The 19,361-nt window shown below is 41.1% G+C and overlaps 1 protein-coding gene across 8 annotated transcripts in view; it reads left to right on the top strand.

Moving 5' to 3' along the window:
• Nucleotides 1-19,361, top strand: part of EDD1 (glycine-tRNA ligase) — a 508,476-nt gene that overhangs the window by 54,179 nt on the left and 434,936 nt on the right. For all 8 annotated transcript variants that reach the window (XR_016256845.1, XM_089415669.1, XM_089415674.1 and 5 more), the window contains exons 10-11: nt 539-655; nt 767-868. Coding sequence is in view for 7 of the 8 variants with exons in the window: in XM_089415669.1 (XP_089271795.1) it covers nt 539-655; nt 767-868 (219 nt within the window). In the remaining variant the exon portion in view is untranslated. The remainder of the gene's footprint in view (nt 1-538; nt 656-766; nt 869-19,361) is intronic.

Genomic DNA, 19,361 nt, shown 5'->3' with positions numbered 1-19,361 from the left:
AAATGTTCCTTCACTTTCGCTTGTACTCATCAATGCCAGCAGCAAGGATTTTATTTTTGTGTTCATTTAAACTCATTCTTCCAAGTGATTTTGTAAAAGTGCTCCTCCAATTTCCTTTCTCACCTGGCAGTGTCATTAGTGTGTATAATGAATTTCACATGCAACTTTTCAAGGTTTGATCAATTGCAATGATTCTAGATCTCGAAGATGAATTGTTTCTGGGGACAATATCTCAAACAATGTGTAAGCATATACATATTATTCTACACTTTTAGCCCCTAATTAAGTGATTTAAATGTTATATAATTTGATATGAGGCATTTTGGTATATCTTATGGATATTGTTATTTAGTTGGTTGTGTCTATATTGTAAACATACATGTTTTTATTTTATAATGTTTTTGTTCAGGGCATTTCTTATCCAAGTTTGTTGATTTTTCTGGAAGATTTAAGCTAAGATCATTGAAATACAATGTCTTTGCATATTCCTGACTAGGAGTAACAACTATGGTGATTCTGTTTCTTTTTTATCTTGCAGGAAGGAAATGAGTGCATATAATTTGGAGTTTGCAAATGTAGAACAAGTTAAACAGCATTTTGAACTTTTTGATGCAGAAGCACGTGCACTACTGTTGAAGGGGCTTGCAATTCCTGCGTATGCGTAGAAAAGAGTCTTTTCCTTCTCTTATTTTGATATGCTATGTAGGTTTAGTACAATTTGTGAATTTATTATCAATGATACTTCCTGTTTTGCCTAATGTGATAGGTATGACCATGTTCTCAAGACTTCTCATGCTTTCAACATTTTAGATGCTAGAGGTTCCATAGGTGTCACAGAAAGAGCCCGATTTTTTGGCCGCATGCGTAGGTAAGCTTGCTTTCCCTTTTCTCTTCTTGCTCTATATTTGTCTTCACCATGAAAATAATAATACATTATTGTAAATTTTCCAAATCGTAGAGGACTGCTGTCCTATGCTTCTTTATTAAATAAATCAGATCTTGAATTGACTCAATAACATAAATAAAAATCTGAACATGCATCAATCATATACAGAGCTGGAAAATACAGTGGAAGAATAAATATTAATTTCTCACACAGATAATTACATCAAATCAGCTTTTCATTCCATAAAAAATTTACAAAACTTATAAGGAAACCTCCACACATTGCCCAAAAAAACAACGTGCATGTATACCAAAAGAATGCTCTAACTGAGCTTGTACAGCCTTTTGAGAAACCGAGAAACATCGGAAAATGGCTGTACTACCTGCAGGATAGCTTGTATGGTTTGCCCATATGATTGTATGGACATGTATGGGCCTGTCCATAAAACTGTATGAGATTGTACGGACCACTGTCCGTGCTCGTCTAAGAATTCCTTTTTCCTGAGTGCCTGCTTTCTCTCTTGCTCAACTGCTGCAGTGTGTAATGGCCTCAGCCTTCCCCTGTCTTCATAGTTTTAGTAGAAAATCTATTTTTAAGATTACTCCTAGTCTAAGTACAATTTTAGACTTTACTGCTAAAAATAAGATTCTCACATTTTTACTTAAGTGAATTACAAAAATATAATTAATTTTCTAAAATTAGAATTAGTTTTCGAGAATAACATTTTTGATAATTTCTTGAATTACTTCTTGTATCAGCATGTTGACACTGAACATATGCGGAAATACTTATCCAAGCTATAATTCTCAATACTCCCTCTTAGTGAGGAAGGAATTCTGCACCAATCCAAATTTGCCTCAAAATGCTTCAAATTTTCTTTTTGCCAAGATGATTTGTGGATACATACTGAAGCTTCACTGCTCCCTTATGAATCTTCTCTTGAATGAAGTGATATTTGATCTCTATGTGCTTCTACTTGCCATGGAACAGTGAATTCTCAGTGAGTTTGATACAACTCCAGTTCTCACAATAGATAATTGTTGGATCCAATTTCTGATCAATTAAACCTGTAAGTGACTTGCAAATCCAAATGGCCTCAAAATTCACTGTAATATACTCCTCTTTTGTTGAGCTAAGTTCCACGGAAGTTTGCTTGCTGCTGAACTAGGATATCATCGCTTATCCCAAACTAAAACAACACCCCGAGGTACTCTTCCTGTCTATTGCACCTCCTACCCAATCCGAGTCTATATACCCCTGCAACTTCACCTCACCATTTCCAAGATATTTCGGACCATACTTCGCTGTGCCCTTCAAATAACTGAGCACATGTTTTGCTGCTATTCAATGCTCCTCCCTCAACTTCACCATGAATTGACTCAAGGCATTTTGTACAAAATATATCTCTGGTATGTTGTTGACCAAATACATCAAAGAACCTATCAATTGCCTGTATAATGTGGGATCTATTACTGCTCAAACCAGCAGGGGTCCTAGGAGGGGATCCTATAGAGCAACTATTAGGTCAAGGGCAACAATGGAGCAATAGCCCACTGTCACCTCAGCTAAAACTCCCTACTCTTTATGGACTTTCACCGATGGGAGGAGACCCAATATAAAGGGGAATCACTAGATGAATGGAACAATAAGAGGGCAAGGAGTGATTCCTAAGGCCTATTCACAAGAGAGACTCAATTATATGGCTTTCTTGCTCGGGAAGCAAGGTGATATGCTCTCTAGGAAGGGCTAAGAGGATTCTTGAGGCTAGGGTTTGGGAATATATCTAGAAAAGATGATTCCTAGGCCTGAAAATCCTTATGGAGAATTGGTCTTTGTGTGATCTTTGTGGAATTGGCGTCAATAGGTTGTGGGACCACACGGGACCAAGCAGACCCAAAATTAGGTCAAGGGTATGGAGTTGATCACCCAATGAGGGGCTTGACCTAATTAGGGAGGAGAAGAGGATCAAAGGACAAATTTTCTTTGAGGTTTGAATTCAATGATCCTAATGAGGACACTAGCCAAGGGAAAACTAGGGCAAGAAATGGTCCTTGAGCTAGGGCTTACTATATCTCGAGAACCCATCCATAGTTTTAAAATTCGGCCGAATCGAATCCGAAACGGCCGAGTTGATCCGAGTCATTGAAGAATTTTATGGCTCGGCAGAAAAACCAGTTCGGTAGGCCAAGTCATGACTGACTCAGCCGAGTTATTGCATGACTCGGCCGAGTCAATCATGACTCGGTCAACCCGGCCGTTTCCACATCTACTCGGCCGAGTCATTAAATCTAGCCAGTCCCCACAAAAAACAACGATTTTTCTAATTTTTTTTTAACTTTTTAACATTTAGCTGATTGTTGGGGACTCCAAGGTGTTTTCTAAATTGGTTAAGTGCTATTTGGGGTCCATTCACCTCTCCTAGTATTGATATGCTATTCAAATTTCATGGTAATGTTAAATTCTTAAAGTAAAAGTGACATTCTCCTTAATCTTCATTTTCATCCTTTTACTTAAATTTTTAACATTACCATGAAATGACTCAGGATGTTTGAGAGTGGTTCCGGCCTCATTGGATTTCATATGGAGAAAGTAGAATTTTAGATTTCATTCAAAATTCAGCAGACTTATCAGATTTTCAGGATTTCAGGATTGGAGGATTGCAATGTTTCCATTGAATTTTGTCCTGTATTAGGGTATGGAACTCGTATTTAACCAAGAGCACCAATCCCTCTTTGTACCTTGATGTTAGTGACATTGGTTGTCGAACTTCTCCAGGATTCGCTCCCAAACCAGGAGCTTCTGAAAATGTCGCTCCAGCTCCCGTTTTCGCTCTTGCTCCCCACTTTCGCTCCCGCTCCCAAGTAACACTGAGCCAGATGATGTTGGCAACTCTAGCAGTAGCCAGTAGTACTGGTCACAGAGTTCTGTTGTAGAGGCCATTTATAGCCTCCTTGGTTATTTGTTTTTGTTTTGATCTCTATATCATCATCGTGTATGTATTGGACAATGCACTGGGTGCCATTTTGATATAATGGATATATTCATGAGCCTACTTTGATAATATGTTGTCTTCTATCTATATTCTAATGCTGTGTGTTTGGAAACATGAATGAAAATCTTTAAAATTATGTGTTTTTATAAAAAATAAATATTTAATGTATTTTTTACAACGACCGAGTCATTGAAATCGAGCCGGCCGAGTCGATACCGAGTCGGAGTCGGAGTCGGAGTCGGAGTCGACCCTCGGCCGAGTCGGAGTCGGAGTCGGAGTCGACCCTCGGCCGAGTCGGAGTCGGAGTCGGAGTTTTAAAACATTGATCCCATCGTCAGATTTGCTTCAAATTTGGAGGGTCTATAGAGCGAACCTCAGCGCAGTTGTGGACCAAAATTCGAGGTGTTTGGATGGCTATATTGTGAGATAATTGATGCCCTAGGTGACGTATGTAGGCTAGGCCTAGAAAAAGAGGGAGGTGAAAAGAATAAGCATTGAAAATGATCACCGATAGAGGATTAGTACCTTGTCCTTTGGGAGAGATGGAGTCAAGGAGAATTTAGGGTTTGGGAAGAATTCACCTAATCAATGAGGCCTTCAACAACTTCGCATGGCATTTAGAGCATGAGTACAACTGCTGCAAGGACTTTATACTTCGGTTTGCAATAAATGATGACTTATCGAGATGTATTTAACATAAATCATCTCTAGGAATATTCACCCATTCATACATGGCCCGTGACATGATGCAACGCTATAAAAGATCAAGTTTCCACAATTTCGCATGAGAAAAACAATAAATTTTAGCCTAGTATAGCGAAAATCCTAGCATCATGAATGTGACAAAAGTAAATAACAAGAATTAATTAATGAATGGATTGAATTAATTTACAATGAGCAATGAAGCTCAATAAATAATACAAATGTATTTACAGAAATAGAAACAACAAGTTTCTACTAAGAAATAGAAACAAGAAGTTTCTAAGAAGAAACTGCTAATAAGATCACAGATGATCTTATCCGAATGAGCATTAAACACTAAAATAGCATTATTCTAATACCCTCCCTTAATGCTCAATCTATTTACAACACCTATAGACCCTCTGAATTTTACAAACTTATCAGGACCAAGGGGCTTGGTGAAAATGTCTGCTCGCTGCTCCGTTGTGGGAACATATAGCAACTGAATGGATCCGTCTTCAACAAGCTGTCGAATGTAGTGACACTGGGTTTCCACATGCTTTGTTCGTTCATGGAAGATTGGATTCTTGACGAGTTTGAGCACTCCTTGATTATCACAGAACAAAGGAGTAGGCCCTGCCTAGGAAACATGCATATCCGCAAGCATACTTCGAAGCCAAACTGCCTCACAAGATGCCTTAACTGCTCCTCGATACTCTGCTTTTGTCGAGGAGAGAGCCACTGCCTGTTGCTTCTTACTAGTCCATGTGACAGCACTGGATCCCAGACTAAACACATACCCAACTGTAGATTTATGGTCATCAACCGAACCTGCCCAGTCAGAATCTGTATAACCACTGAGTGTAGGATTTGAACTCCGAGTGTACAGAAGTCCATAATCAGGAGTGCCACTCACATAACGCAGCACACGCTTCGCTGCTATCCAATGATCAGCCTTAGGAGCTGACATGAAGCGTGAAATGTAGCTCACTGCAAAACTGATATTAGGTCTAGTGGCAGTAAGGTAGATGAGGCTGCCCACTAATTACTTGAATAAAGATTCATCCACAAGTGGTGAGGATGACTGAGCTGAAAGTTTGAGCCCTGGTTCCATAGGAGTCGTTGCAGGTTTGCAATCCTGCATTCTGAACCTATCCACAAGACTTCTGGCATACTTGGATTGAGAGAGAAAGATGTTGTTCTCAGTCTGCCAGACTTGAACCCCCAAACAGTAATGAAGAAGTCCCAACTCTGTCATATCAAAAGTGCTGCACAAATCCTGTTTGATCCCATGGATCAAAGGTGCTGAACTGCCAGTCATGATAAGGTCATCTACATAGGCAACTACAAACAGAATATCATCACCAGTATGTTTGATATACAGGTTTGCATCAGATGGACTCCGCTGAAAGCCATGATCTGTGAGGTATTTATCAATTTTCATATACCAAGCCCGAGGAGCTTGTTTCAGACCATAGAGTGCTTTGACTAATCTATAGACTTTCTGTTCTCAACCTTGAATCCTGGAGGCTGCATCATGTAGACTTCTTCCTGTAAGTCACCATTTAGAAAAGCACTCTTTACATCCATCTGATAGACTTTCCAACTGAACTGAGTTGCTAAGGCAAGGATGAACCATATGGTACTCATCTTGGCTGTAGGAGCAAAGGTCTCCTCATAGTCTATCCCTTCCTTATGTGAGAACCCTCGAGCAACAAGGCGAGCCTTATACTTGTCTAGGGTTCCATCAGCTTTGTATTTCACTTTATACACCCATTTGCAGCTAATGGGCTTCTTCCCTATAGGAAGATCAGAAAGGGTCCAAGTGTGATTCTTCTGAAGACTCTGGAATTCAGCTTCCATAGCCTGTTCCCACTTAGGTATACCCTTAGCCTCGGAATAGGTTTGAGGCTCAAAAACACTGTGTAGGTTAGCCATAAGAGCAAAATTTACTGTAGGTTGTTGTTTGCTCTTATTTCTGGAAGTTCTACCTTCAAGGAGCTCATTATCCCGGAGATCACCAATAGTTTTAGCCCACCATTTAGGCCGGAGAGTAGAAGAACCAATATCTGAAGTAGGTAGAAAAGGCTCAGGAATAACAAGAGCAACGAGAGAAGGATTATTTTCTGGAGGGAACTCAGGTATTGCATCATCAAATACTGATGCTGCATCATCCCTTCCATTATGTGGACCTAATGGAAGAAGAACACTGTGAGGCTGATCCTTAGAACACTGCTCAGAAGGAGGGGACTGAAAGAACCCTCTGTCTTCATCAAATACTACATCCTGACTAAAGATAAGACGATCAGTGTCCAGATCTATCAGCCTATAGGCCTTGTGGTGATCACTGTACCCTGTCATCATGAGTTTCTGGCTTTTGGAATCCAACTTAGAGCGCTTAGTAGCTGGAATCCAAACATATGCAATCGAGCCAAACACTTTGACATGACTGATCTTAGGCTTATGGCTAGACCAAACCTCTTCTGGAGTCTTCCCCTTAACAACCTGAGTAGGTGATCGATTAAGAAGATAGACAGCAGTAAACACTGCTTCAACCCAAAATTTGTTCGGAACACTCCTGTGTTGTAACATGGAACGAGCCATTTCAACAACCGTACGGCTGCGACGTTCGACAACACTGTTCTACTGAGGGGTGTATAGGGTGTAGTTAACTGGCGTTTGATGCCATGGGTATCACAGAAGTTGGCGAAAGCAGAAGAACAAAATTCCCCCCCGCTATCTGTCTTAAGTTATGATATTACAGCCAGACTCTTTTTCAACTAAGGACTTAAACTTTTGAAAGATACTAAATACATCATATTTATGTTTTAGAAAGTACACCCACATCTTTCTACTGAAATCATCTACAATAAGCAAAAAATATTTGCAACCAGTAACTGAAGATGTATTCATAGGACCACAAATATCAGCATGAATTAACTAGAGTACCTTAGATGTGCGCCGAGATTCTCCATCCTTGAATGAATACTGATGTTGCTTGCCAGCTTGACAGGGACTGCACACTCCCAACTGTTGAGTCTGAATATCAGGTAACCCTGACACAAGTCCCTCCCGTGATAGCTGAGAGAGATACTGAATGTTTAGATGCCCATATCTCTGATGCCACAGAGTGCTGATGGGAGAAACACAAGCTGCTAGAGCCACTTCTGGAGAATCACCAATGTCAAGAAGCCTGTATAGACCATGATCCTCTAGGCCAACAGCAACCGTAAGACGAGTATCGCTGTCAATAATGGAGCACTTGTGTGCACTAAACACCACATCGAGTTGAGGAGAGTTCCTCATAATCTTGTTGACAGACAACAGATTAATTTCCGTACTAGGAACATAGTACACATTCAGGAAGATGAGTGTATGCCCATTAGACTGGATCTGAACTGTACCTCTGCCAACCACTGTGTACTCCTCACCTCTGCCGAATACCATGGAATCACTGAAAGATGAGAAGTCAGTAAATCAGTCACGCCTGTGAGAGAAATGACGTGATGCACTAGAGTCAATGTACCAGGCAGAAGACGAGGCATGATCTGAGGACCTCTTAGCCATAAAGGCGTAAAAGGCAGATTCCTTCTGCTTAGAATGTTCTGCAACATTCGCTTTCTGATAAGACCCTCCCTGCTTCTTCTGTTCAGAAGCAATCCTCTGTCGGCAATCTTTCTTCATGTGGCCGAACTTGTGACAGTAATTACACTGCACATTTTTCTTCTTAGCAGGATCAGAAGGCTGAGAAGAACCTTTCTGCTGAAAGGACTGAGAGGACTGATATTTGGCAGCAAAAGCATTTTCTGAGGAGGCTGATGAAGCACCACTACCAAACTGCTGTTTCCAATGATCCTGCTGCAGGAGTTTGGTGCATAACTCCGGAAACTTCAGATCAACATTAGTGGAGGTAATGTTGAGTGTTTCTATGAAGTGCTCATAAGGTTTTGGTAGACTTTTCAGAGTGATGACTACCATATTTTCTTCCTCCATGGTCTGACCAATGGCTTCAAGTTGATCTCGAATGTCTTTAATCTTGTTAAGATGTTCCTGTAAAGACATTCGTTCATCAATTATGATGGAGAACAACTGATTTTTTAGAAAGAAAGCTCTGCTCTTGTCGGATGTCTCGTGTAATTCCTTCAAATGTTGCTAGATTTCGGCAGCTATCTTGCCGGAAGGAATCTGTGGTAACTGATCATCAATCGCAGAGAGTTTGAGAAGCATAACAGCCTCTCAATTTCGATCATCAAACTTATCTTGATCTGCACCAAGTGTACCAGGACAGAGCTCTTTGCCCAAAACGAGCTGGTTAAGACGCCTATATTAAAAAATGGCCAACATTCTCTATTTCCAGATGTTATTATTGGTGCCATTAAAGCGTTGACTGCCTTCCAACATCAGGTTGGTTAGCGAGGCCATCTGTACGTTTCCCAAGACACAGAAAACAACAAAGGAGTCCGGCACAGATTTCAATGCAGATGCTGGCTGATCCGGACAAAATCTGACAAGTGAAAAAATTCCCTACGCTCAATAATTACGCCTGCATAAACATGCATTTGCATGCACTGAAAATACACGTCCAATTGCCGACTTCTGAAAAAAATATTTGGGTGGACGTGCTGATGTTGGTGCTGGTGCTGGTGCATACGATGGCGACGGAAAACTGGAACCACCTCGAAATATCGTGCACCGCCTTCTGTTTCTCCGGATTCCAACCCTGGATGTCCTGCCAATGCGAAGAAACCTTCCAGAGTACACGCTGTCCAGAGCATAAAAAAAAACCGTGAGCCGGATGAAATTTACCATCGTGCGAGTGCTCTCGCAGGAATTTGATAATCCTGTGAATAAAATTGGGGGCATGGAGGTCGATGATCTGTCTCTGGATCAGCAACAGCAGGTGATGGATCTCTCTTCTGTCATGAGTATAGCAGCGATGTTTTTAGTCTCCGTGCACCATTTTTGATGACGGAAAAAAAACGACATCCGCCAAATGAAGTGCAGACAACTCCGATGGCAAAAACCTGCGCCTTTTGCTACCTTGCAATCTCGTCAGCGAAGCACGACAACTTATCTAGATCGCGTGAAAGAATGGTTATGGTGTACTCCTCGTGGGCGAAGCGTCGGGCCACGGATCGACCCAGCTTGGGTCCGACGCCAAGAAAAGTCGCCCAAAGTATATTCCAACAATCAAGAAACCCTCGGAGTAGTCAGAACCCGCAAGCGCAAAGTAAACAACGACGTCCCCCGTGCCCGAAAGATAACCGGGAAGCGAAAGATGGGCCGCAATGTGTTGAAGCCCTCACATGGAGAGCCGAGCAGGAGTCGAACAATGACAACGACGTGCTGTTCTGTAGAGAACAACAGCATCGACATGGTGCTATTCGTCGGAAACCTGCAATGGTGGACCACGATGCCCAAAGAAGGATAAAAAGCGATGCCCAATTTTTATTTTTATTTTATTTTTTTATTTTTTATTATTTATTATTTATTTTGATTCATTTCATTTCCTTCCCTTCCCTTCCCTTCCCTTCCTTTCCTTTCATTTCATTTCCTTTCCTTTCATTTCTTTTCCTTTCCTTTCATTCCCTTTCCTTTCATTTCCTTTCCCCTTTCCTTTCATTTCATTTCCTTTCCTTTCATTTCCTCCCCTTTCCTTTCATTTCCTTTCCTTTCCTTTCATTTCATTTCCTTTCCTTTCCTTTCATTTCATTTCCTTTCATTTCATTTCATTTCATTTCATTTCATTTCCTTTCCTTTCCTTTCATTTCATTTCATTTCCCTTCCCTTCCCTTCCCTTCCCTTCCCTTTCCTTTCCTTTCATTTCCTTTCCTTTCCTTTCCTTCCATTTCCTTCCATTTCATTTCCTTTCCTTTCATTTCATTTCATTTCCTTTCCTTTCCTTTCCTTTCCTTTCATTTCATTTCATTTCCTTTCATTTCATTTCCTTTCATTTCATTTCCTTTCCTTTCCTTTCCTTTCATTTCCTTTCATTCCATTCCATTCCATTCCATTCCCTTCCCTTCCCTTCCCTTCCCTTCCATTCCATTGCATTTCATTTCCTTTCATTTCATTTCATTTCATTTCATTTCATTTCATTTCCTTTCCTTTCCTTTCCTTTCCTTTCCTTTCCTTTCATTTCATTTCATTTCCTTTCCTTTCCTTTCCTTTCCTTTCATTTCATTTCATTTCCTTTCCTTTCCTTTCCTTGCCTTTCCTTTCCTTTCCTTTCCTTTCGTTTCCTTTCATTTCCTTTCCTTTCATTTCCTTTCATTGCCTTTCCTTGCCTTTCCTTTCCTTTCCTTTCCTTTCATTTCCTTTCATTTCCTTTCCTTTTCTTTCCTTTCCTTTCATTTCCTTTCCTTTCCTTTCATTTCATTTCCTTTCATTTCCTTTCCTTTCATTTCCTTTCTTTCTTTTCATTTCTTTTCATTTCATTTCATTTCTTTTCATTTCTTTTCATTTCATTTCATTTCATTTCATTTCATTTCATTTATTTTCTTTTCATTTCATTTCATTTCTTTTCATTTCATTTCTTTTCTTTTCCAGACTACAGGAGAGCAATTTCGAAATGAAGCACGAAATTTTTCAAACAATGAAAATTTATTTTGAAAAAAATACCCGAGCTCTGATACCATAATCAATGAATGGATTGAATTAATTTACAATGAGCAATGAAGCTCAATAAATAATACAAATATATTTACAGAAATAGAAACAAGAAGTTTCTACTAAGAAATAGAAACAAGTAGTTTCTAAGAAGAAACTGCTAATAAGATCACAGATGATCTTATCCGAATGAACATTAAACACTAAAATAACATTTTTCTAATAAGAATAGCATTAAAAGAGCACTTACATGTAAGAAAGACTATATCCAATCATCAACATATGCTAATATTGAAGCTCCAAGACAAAATGAAAGAGATCCAAACATCAAAATTCATCCATTCATCCAAACTCATCTTCTAAGAAGAATAGAAAAAATCTCACAAGAGAAAATAACCCAATCCAAGTGATGATGATCAAAATGAATTATCTCACTTCTATTTATACACTCTCTAATGAATTTGATTTAGCTAAATTGGCCTAATTGAGCCCCTAAAATAAAGTAATGTGCATAATAACAATACTTTTGGTGACAAACCTACCAAATAGCTCAATAATGTAAAGATAAGCCTCTCAAGACGGTCAAATAATAAAAAAAGTGAGTCGTTGTGTCTTTGAGGAGGCCTAATGAGGTCCAAAGGGTGCCATGATGTAGAAATGGACTCCAAACATAGTGGACAAGGGGTTGGTCCCTTGTTTTCCAAACAAGAACCTGTGGTGCTCCCAAGTGGGTGTGGGGTCACAAAGACATCCTCATGGGTTTCCAAGTGGAGCGAAAATGCCTGTAGACCATTTGTAAGGGCTAGGATGGTGGTGTAAGCTCTCCCTCTGCAGCGGCATACATCCGCTAGACCCTGGAGCATCTACCAAGTGTATGGTGCAAGTATGGAGCCGACTACGTATGGTGAACTAGGTGTATCATCCTCATCCAAAAAGGTGGAACAGTAGCAATCAATGATTGGTGATGGGGATCCATGAAGTAATAGCTGCTATGGTGGAGGTCCATGGCTCTCAATGCTCACCCTACAAGTGCCAATGTGGCCCTCTAGAGGGATAGGACCCCATATAAGGAGACCAAGCCCCAAATGAAGACCCACTTACAATCCTGCATAAGATCCAATGCATCCCCTTGCCCTCCAATACAACAAATCATTAACGTAATCAAACAAAAGAGCTTACAAATCATGGGATCAATGGGGCACCTCATGGTGGCATGCTCTTCCACAGTGGGCTTTGCAATGTACAATTGTCTTCAAGATCAATAGGGGTTAACCAAGTGGCAAGGACCCTATTAGGTGGTTTCAACCTCTAAACGGGGTGACATGTCCATGGTACCTCCCTCAAATGGTAGGTGGCAAATGATATAGTAATGGAGCGGAGCGAGGATTAGGAGAATCATCCAGACCACACATTATGGTACAAGAGTAGCTATAATGAGGAAAGCCCACACCTGGGTGTATAAGTGTAGGAGGGAGAAAATCATGGTACATGAGTTGCCTCGAACTTTATTTTTCCACCCTAAAATCATATGCCTTTTGCCTTTGATTGGTTTTTCTTCATAACTGCTCGGGGCTCCAGGAGATGAGAGCATGATGTGTAATATGTAGCAGTGGATACGCCCTTAAGGTGGGGCAGTTCATCGCCCACCAGTGGTTGGGACAATCATAGGTTCCTTGATGATAGAGGGGGCTCATCTAGGGCCCATAGGAACTAGGGTGATGACCATGGATAAGGGGTAGAGCTCAAGTTTGGCTTTTGCCCATGTGCTAAATCTGTATGTCCCAACCATCTTTTGCATGTTGTGGTACATTTCCTGTTGAGAGTGGCCAAATTATGTTTTTTCTTTTCTTTTTAGCTGCATCAACCTCTGAGGCATCATTCCAGGCTCGATCCAAGGTGTGGGCAAGGGGAGGGGGAGGTTATCCCTATGTGGATCCAGTGGACACATGTGGACCCAGATGGGAAAAGAGATGAATGGGGCTAAAATGAGTGGAAGGAGAGTAATGCGAATTTCTTCTGGGAACCTTGAATAAGTGATTTAATGCATGCGTTGTACTTGAAGAGAGTGGGTGAATGTTCCTAGAGGCACCTCTTAGGTTAAAATACCTTGAAACTTCATCTCTTTGACAAATTTGAAGTATAAATCCCTATTGACCTAGTTGCTGCCCTTGGAGAGGCTAGCAAAGATCAATTATGGCTCTTTAGCACACGAAATTCTCGATTGATGTGTATCTTGACTCCATTAAGCCCAAACAATAAGACACTGATCCTCGTATCCCTTCGGTGGTCAAATTTCCCTCTCTTTTCTTCACTTTTCCCAATTCTAGGCCTAACCCCAGAAGATCTCCTAGTGCATCACACAAAACCTTTTGTAGCCATCCAAACACCTTGAAAATTGGTTCACAATTGCGCTAGTGTCTTCTCAAGGGGTCCTCCAAATTTGAGCACAATCCGACAGTGGAATACCAAGATATCGCAAGCTCTAGCTTGAGGATCATTTCTCTCCCTTGGTTGATTTTGGGTTAGTGTCCTCTCTTGGATCATTGCATTCAAATTTCAAAAGAAAATTAGTTCTTTTATTTTATTCTCTTCCCTAATTAGGTCAAGCCCCTCTTTGGTCAATCAACTCCATACCCTTGACCTTGTTTGTTGATTTATGGTAGCATCAGATGTGCTCTAAGCCTCAAAATTTGCAGGGAGGCTAAGACACATGTATTCCCAAATACCGAGAAATCGTTTTGGGGAATTCCACCCGGCGAAGGTTTTATTAAAATAATTAATTATTTTTAATGGATGCCTAAGTCTAAACTTAGGAAATTAAAATAATTAAAGAGTATTAATTACATTGGGGGTGAAACTTCTAGAAGAAGACGGGGATCAAGCCAAAATGATCTGAGCCATTGATTAGAATCTAATCTGGGCCATTGATTGATCAACGAGAGGATTATAAGAAGAGGCTTGATGGGCATTTGAAAAACACATCGAGTGAGAGATCAGAGATCAAATTTCTCAAGAGAGTAGCGTAGCAGTTGCCAGAGAGAGATCGAAGTGATTTCTTGTAGTGAGGGGTAGGGATAGTTTCCAGAGGAAGGGTTCTTGATCCGGGAATACATTGTAGAGGAGGCAGATGGAGATCCAGAAGAGGTAGCGCAAAGGCCATGGTGGGTAGCGTCAGTGTTTTTAAAACCGTTTTTAAAAACCGGTTACCGGTCTAACCGGCCGGTTAGCAAGGCCGCCGGTCTAAACCGGCCAAAAAACCCGGTTGGAAAGGCAGTTTCTCCAATTTTTGGCCCTAACCGGTGAAAACCGGCCGGTTCCGTCCTAAACCGGCCGGTTTTAGGCATTCCCACCATAACTTGCAAAAGACTGGTTTTGCATCAGCTTAAACAGCTCATAGTACCTGTGATCTTCATCACTGTGCAAGGTATTTAAGTATATGAGAAATGGACGGAGCCCTAGCTACATGCCTACAACCAGTATGTCTGAATTGAAGAAGTTTGAAGCCCTTGAAACCTTCAAACTATAGCAATTACTGCAAATGTGCATGTCAACCTGGAAAGCATGAATTAAAGTTTCTCGACAGTGGAACTAGTGACCTTACAACTGTTGCATTTTGCCACTAAACTGAACTTGTTTTGCATACATGATAACGTGATACACAGAATGTGTTCTCATGGCCACACATATGAGTTCTTGTTTAAATTGGAAGGCAAGCATTCACTCATTTATTCTGATTGCATGGAAATATAACATTATCATGAATATTTGTGCTCTTATACAAAGTACACAATGAAATACAGAATGTTTTCCACTTTTCCCGTGGCTACACAGAGGGGTCCTTGTTTAAATTGTCAGGCAACCATTCACTCATTTATACTGATTGCATATAAATGTGACATTTTCATGATTATCTGTGCTCTTATACAAAGTACACAATGAAATACATAACGATGTTGTCTGTAGCTGCTGACAAACAGGGGTTTAAATGTGATCCAAAATTTTCTGGATCCTAGCACAGAAACTAGAGTGAACCACTCCTTGTTCTTCAACCCGAGTCACAAACTTTCTTGAATTTAAAATATGCTGCATCTGTTGGATGTGCTAGTAAAACAAACTGCTAGCTGTGCAACAAAGCCGTCAATAACTGGCATGGAAAATAGAACAGCTTAATCTACAGACTCATTGCTGTTTTCTAGATTTACTGCTAAATTATTTATCTTTGGGGATGGGATCTTCTGTAGACTTCCATATTTGCATCATGTGTTGCTTGAATTTTCATCAATGACACAAGGACCGACAAGAGATCTGAAGAACATTTTTCCCTATATCGGCTGCTGGGAGCATCAAACTACCTGTGGAAGATTTAAAGTTAAATTACAATAACTTTGTTATATTGATGGATGTGCCTCTGTTGACTAAGTAATGCATGATTAAATGCTCAGAGATTACCTGTAGTAGTAGTATGTGGAAAAACCTGTTTATTAGAACGATACATCTGCCCATAAGCACTGTACATGTAATTCATAGTACTGAAGGTTGTACCAGAGTTGAAATATGCACTAATCTTTATGCTTTGATGAATGTATAACAGTAATGACATGCCTTTGAATGACACTGAGACCATAAGGAAAAGGACTTTATAACAGTGAAACAAATGTGGCTACCAGTGTTTTGTGTGTTAAAAGTCTGACTGAAGATGACTGTTTTAGAAATTGTGCTTCAGGCAGTAAATGGACTAATGCACAAACTTGTGCCATATTTGTGTATCTGTACTTGTGCCTCATTGCTTATGCATTTTGTCGATGATATGTATTGCACTCGGTGCCATTTTGATATATTCACCTTTACATGGTATATAAATGAGCAATCTTTGCATATTTTGTCTCTATTGGCTTGGAATCATGGTTTTAAATCTTAAAAATAGTTTTTTTCATTAAAAAATAATTATTTAATGTATTTTTCTAAAACTGGTTCGTTTAGACCAAACCAGTCCCGGTTAGACCGGTTCCGGTCGGTAAACCGGTTCATTAGGTGGATCGGTCCGGTCACCGGTTCCGGTTTTAAAAACATTGGGTAGCGTAGAGCCACGCAGAGCCTAAGAGGAGATCCAAAATTTGTTGGAGAGTCGAGTTCCAGAGCTAGAAGCCAGGGTGTGAGATTGGGAGGGCAGAATTCGAAGTTCCAGAAGCAAATTGATCAGCGAGAAGGAGTGATGCATGCCCCAGACGCTGTGACGCATGCCCCAGACGCTGTGATTGCGCAAGGCAGCTAGGGGCTAGCCATTCAGTAGCTGGATCAGTGTTGGATCGCTAGTGATAGTGTGAGGTATATCTCACTCATCTCTCTGTCGGTCAGATTCTTTGTATTGGATAGCCAACAAGGCATCCAAAGATTGTATTAAAAATTTACTGCTTAATAATACAAACCCTCAACTGCTGCACCAGTTTTCCCACATTGGGTTTTTTTAGGGACATTGGTCCAAAAATAACGGTGTCACTTGTGTGCTATTTCTTTCTTGCTCAGATTCTTGTTTTGGCATATTAATTTAATTAGTGGAGGCTGTAGTGTATTAGTTTCGGTATTTACGGTAGAACACAATAAATAATTTGTTCAATTATTTGACAAATAGAAGAAACTTAATCAGTTGCTGTAGTTGAAATTTGGGTCTTCCAAATTTTCACATGGTATCAGAGGGCAGTTGAAGCAAGGGAGCAGATCGGAAGAGTCAGCGTTGAAGAGAAGGAGGGAGATCGAAGTGCTTTGTAGGCAGTAGATCGAATCCTTAGAGGGATTGCGCAATCCAAGCTAGGAGGGCAAGATTTTCGTGGAAGATCTCTCTGAGTGAGTTGACAGGGAGTTAATATTTCCAGATCGAAATTTGTCAGTGGCAGAGGGAGCAGTGCAGCAGAAGCTTCAGCGCATAGTAGTTTCTGGTGAGACGCAATTTTCTGCAGTAGTTGCTGTGCCAGAAAAACGTCAGAAGAGAGGAGACACTATTTTGAGGGAATTCTTCTGCAGAAGACTTCTAGCCAAGAAGTCCGAATTCTCAATTGCTGAGCAGTAGTAGAGAGGAGCAGATCTACTAACTCCAGCGTGGAGTGCGTAGGCCAGCCTAGTAGCAGTGCAGAAGAGAGAGGAGATAGTTCGACGTTTTGTTGGCAGAGATGGAAGTTAACGGGTTGAGAGATCAAGATCGGTTGGATGGAGCATCCAACTATGTCATCTGGAAGGCTAGGATCTCATGCCTTCTGGATGAGCGTGATCTCAAAATGTACGTTGATAGTGTCGTAGTTGTACCCGGTGATGCAGATCCACTCAAAAAGTACAAGGCCGAGATGGCGACAGTCAAATGGTTGATCCTCGATGGAGTGAGGGATCACGTTGTATGTCACATTGCTGGCAAAGGGACAACCAAAGAGATGTGGGATGCCTTGGCTACGCTATATCAAGGATCTTTCGAGCAACAAAAGATGTACTTGGAGGAGAAGCTGAGATCAGCTAGGATGGAGAAAGGGGAAAGCATTGATCCATTCCTGTCAAAGCTTCAAGAAGTCTGAGATCAGTTGGCAGCTGTAGGATCAACACCTCAACCTACAAAGATGGTAAGTTTGGCCCTGAATTCAGTTTCAGAAGAATGGCAAGTGTTTGTCCAGAGTATCCTGGGCAGAGAGAAATTGCCAGATTGGGAAGGAATGTGGGCCGCTCTTCAGCAGGAAGAGATGAGGCGAGACTTAGTCAAGTGCAAACTTGATGGTAGCAGCAATAGTGGGATGAAGCCCAAGGAGGAGGAAGAGAATGCAACCCTTGCATCTAAGGGGCAATAGGAGCAGCAGAGAAAGAAGAAGGATCTCTCAAAGATCAAATGTTTTCGGTGTGGTGAACTTGGTCACTACGCTACACAGTGTCCTCTCAAGAAGAAGGACAAGGATGCAAAACATGATCCGTAGGCTGCAACCGCAAAGATCGAAGAGGAGTTTGCCATGATTGCCCAGATACCTCCAGGGTAGAGGTGGGGTGATCTAGTATTGTAGTTCGAAAGAACTGTAGATGGGTAGGATCCTTGAGGAGTCCACCTCTTGGATCATTACCTTGCTACGAGGGCCCATATCAGAAATTGCAGGATAAACTAGAAACAGTTGATGCAGAGGAGTGTCAGAGCGACATTTGCAATGGCTAGAAGCGTCAGAGTCTGAACAACGCAGACCTAGTGTTGGCAACAGTGCAGTCGGCACAAAGCACAGTCAACAACAGTGCAGTAGCTTCAGTGACAACGTAGAGACTAGCAACAAACATAACTCCAACAACAGATGCATCATACTGAACACTTGTTTAGTAATTTTGGATGCTTTTCTGTTGCTGAAGCAGTAGCAACAACAATTGGCGAAGGTTGCAGTGCAGATGTAATGTTGGCAGTGACAGGGCCAGCAACATCACATATGCAACATTTACAAGGATTGCAGTGTTGATTTGGGGTAGCATCGGATGTGCTCCAACCATGAAAATTGGTGGAGAGGCTAAAACTCAAGAGATCTCCAAGACCCAGAAATGGTTTCGGCAGATTCTACCTGGTTTAGGAGATATTAAAATAATTAATATTTTTAGTGGAGTTCCTAAGTCTAAACCTAGGAAAAATAAAATATTAATGGGTATTAATATAAAAATGGGTTAGAAGGTTCCAAAAGACATAGATCAAGCCGAATCTAATCTTAACAGTTGATTAGAGATGTAATCTCGGCCGTTGAAGGACCAATAAGAAAAGTATAAGAGAGGGCTTGAGGGTTAGTTGGAGAATACACTAGAGTGATCGATTATTCGATTTTCTAGAGAGGGGTTTGCTAAGAGAAATCGAATAAGTGATCAGTTGCAGCGAGGGGCAGTGAGTACGATGCAGAGATAGTGCCGAGAGACCAGTGTAGAAGCAGAGAGAGATAGATGCTGAGCCAGAGGGAGCCACGCAGAGGCAGAAGGAACTGCGCAAAGGCCAAAAGGGCCTGCGTCATCGATGCAGAGGCTGCAGGAGTGACGCAGAGGGCCGCAAAGGCTGCGTAGAGCCTCAGAGGGCTGACGCAGAGGCCGGGAGGGCTGGCACTGAGCTTCAGATTGTGCCGGAGAGGGTTTTATGGGGCAGACTTTCCGAATATCTGCTTTCGAATAGAGAGGTAGTACATAAGAGGGAGAGCATACAAAGCGAGA

Source organism: Pinus tabuliformis, chromosome 6 (genome assembly GCF_031772625.1).
Source record: "Pinus tabuliformis cultivar Carrire ecotype Pingquan chromosome 6, CPIR1, whole genome shotgun sequence".
NCBI lineage: Eukaryota > Viridiplantae > Streptophyta > Pinopsida > Pinales > Pinaceae > Pinus > Pinus tabuliformis.
This window is presented reverse-complemented; position numbering and strand designations above follow the sequence as displayed.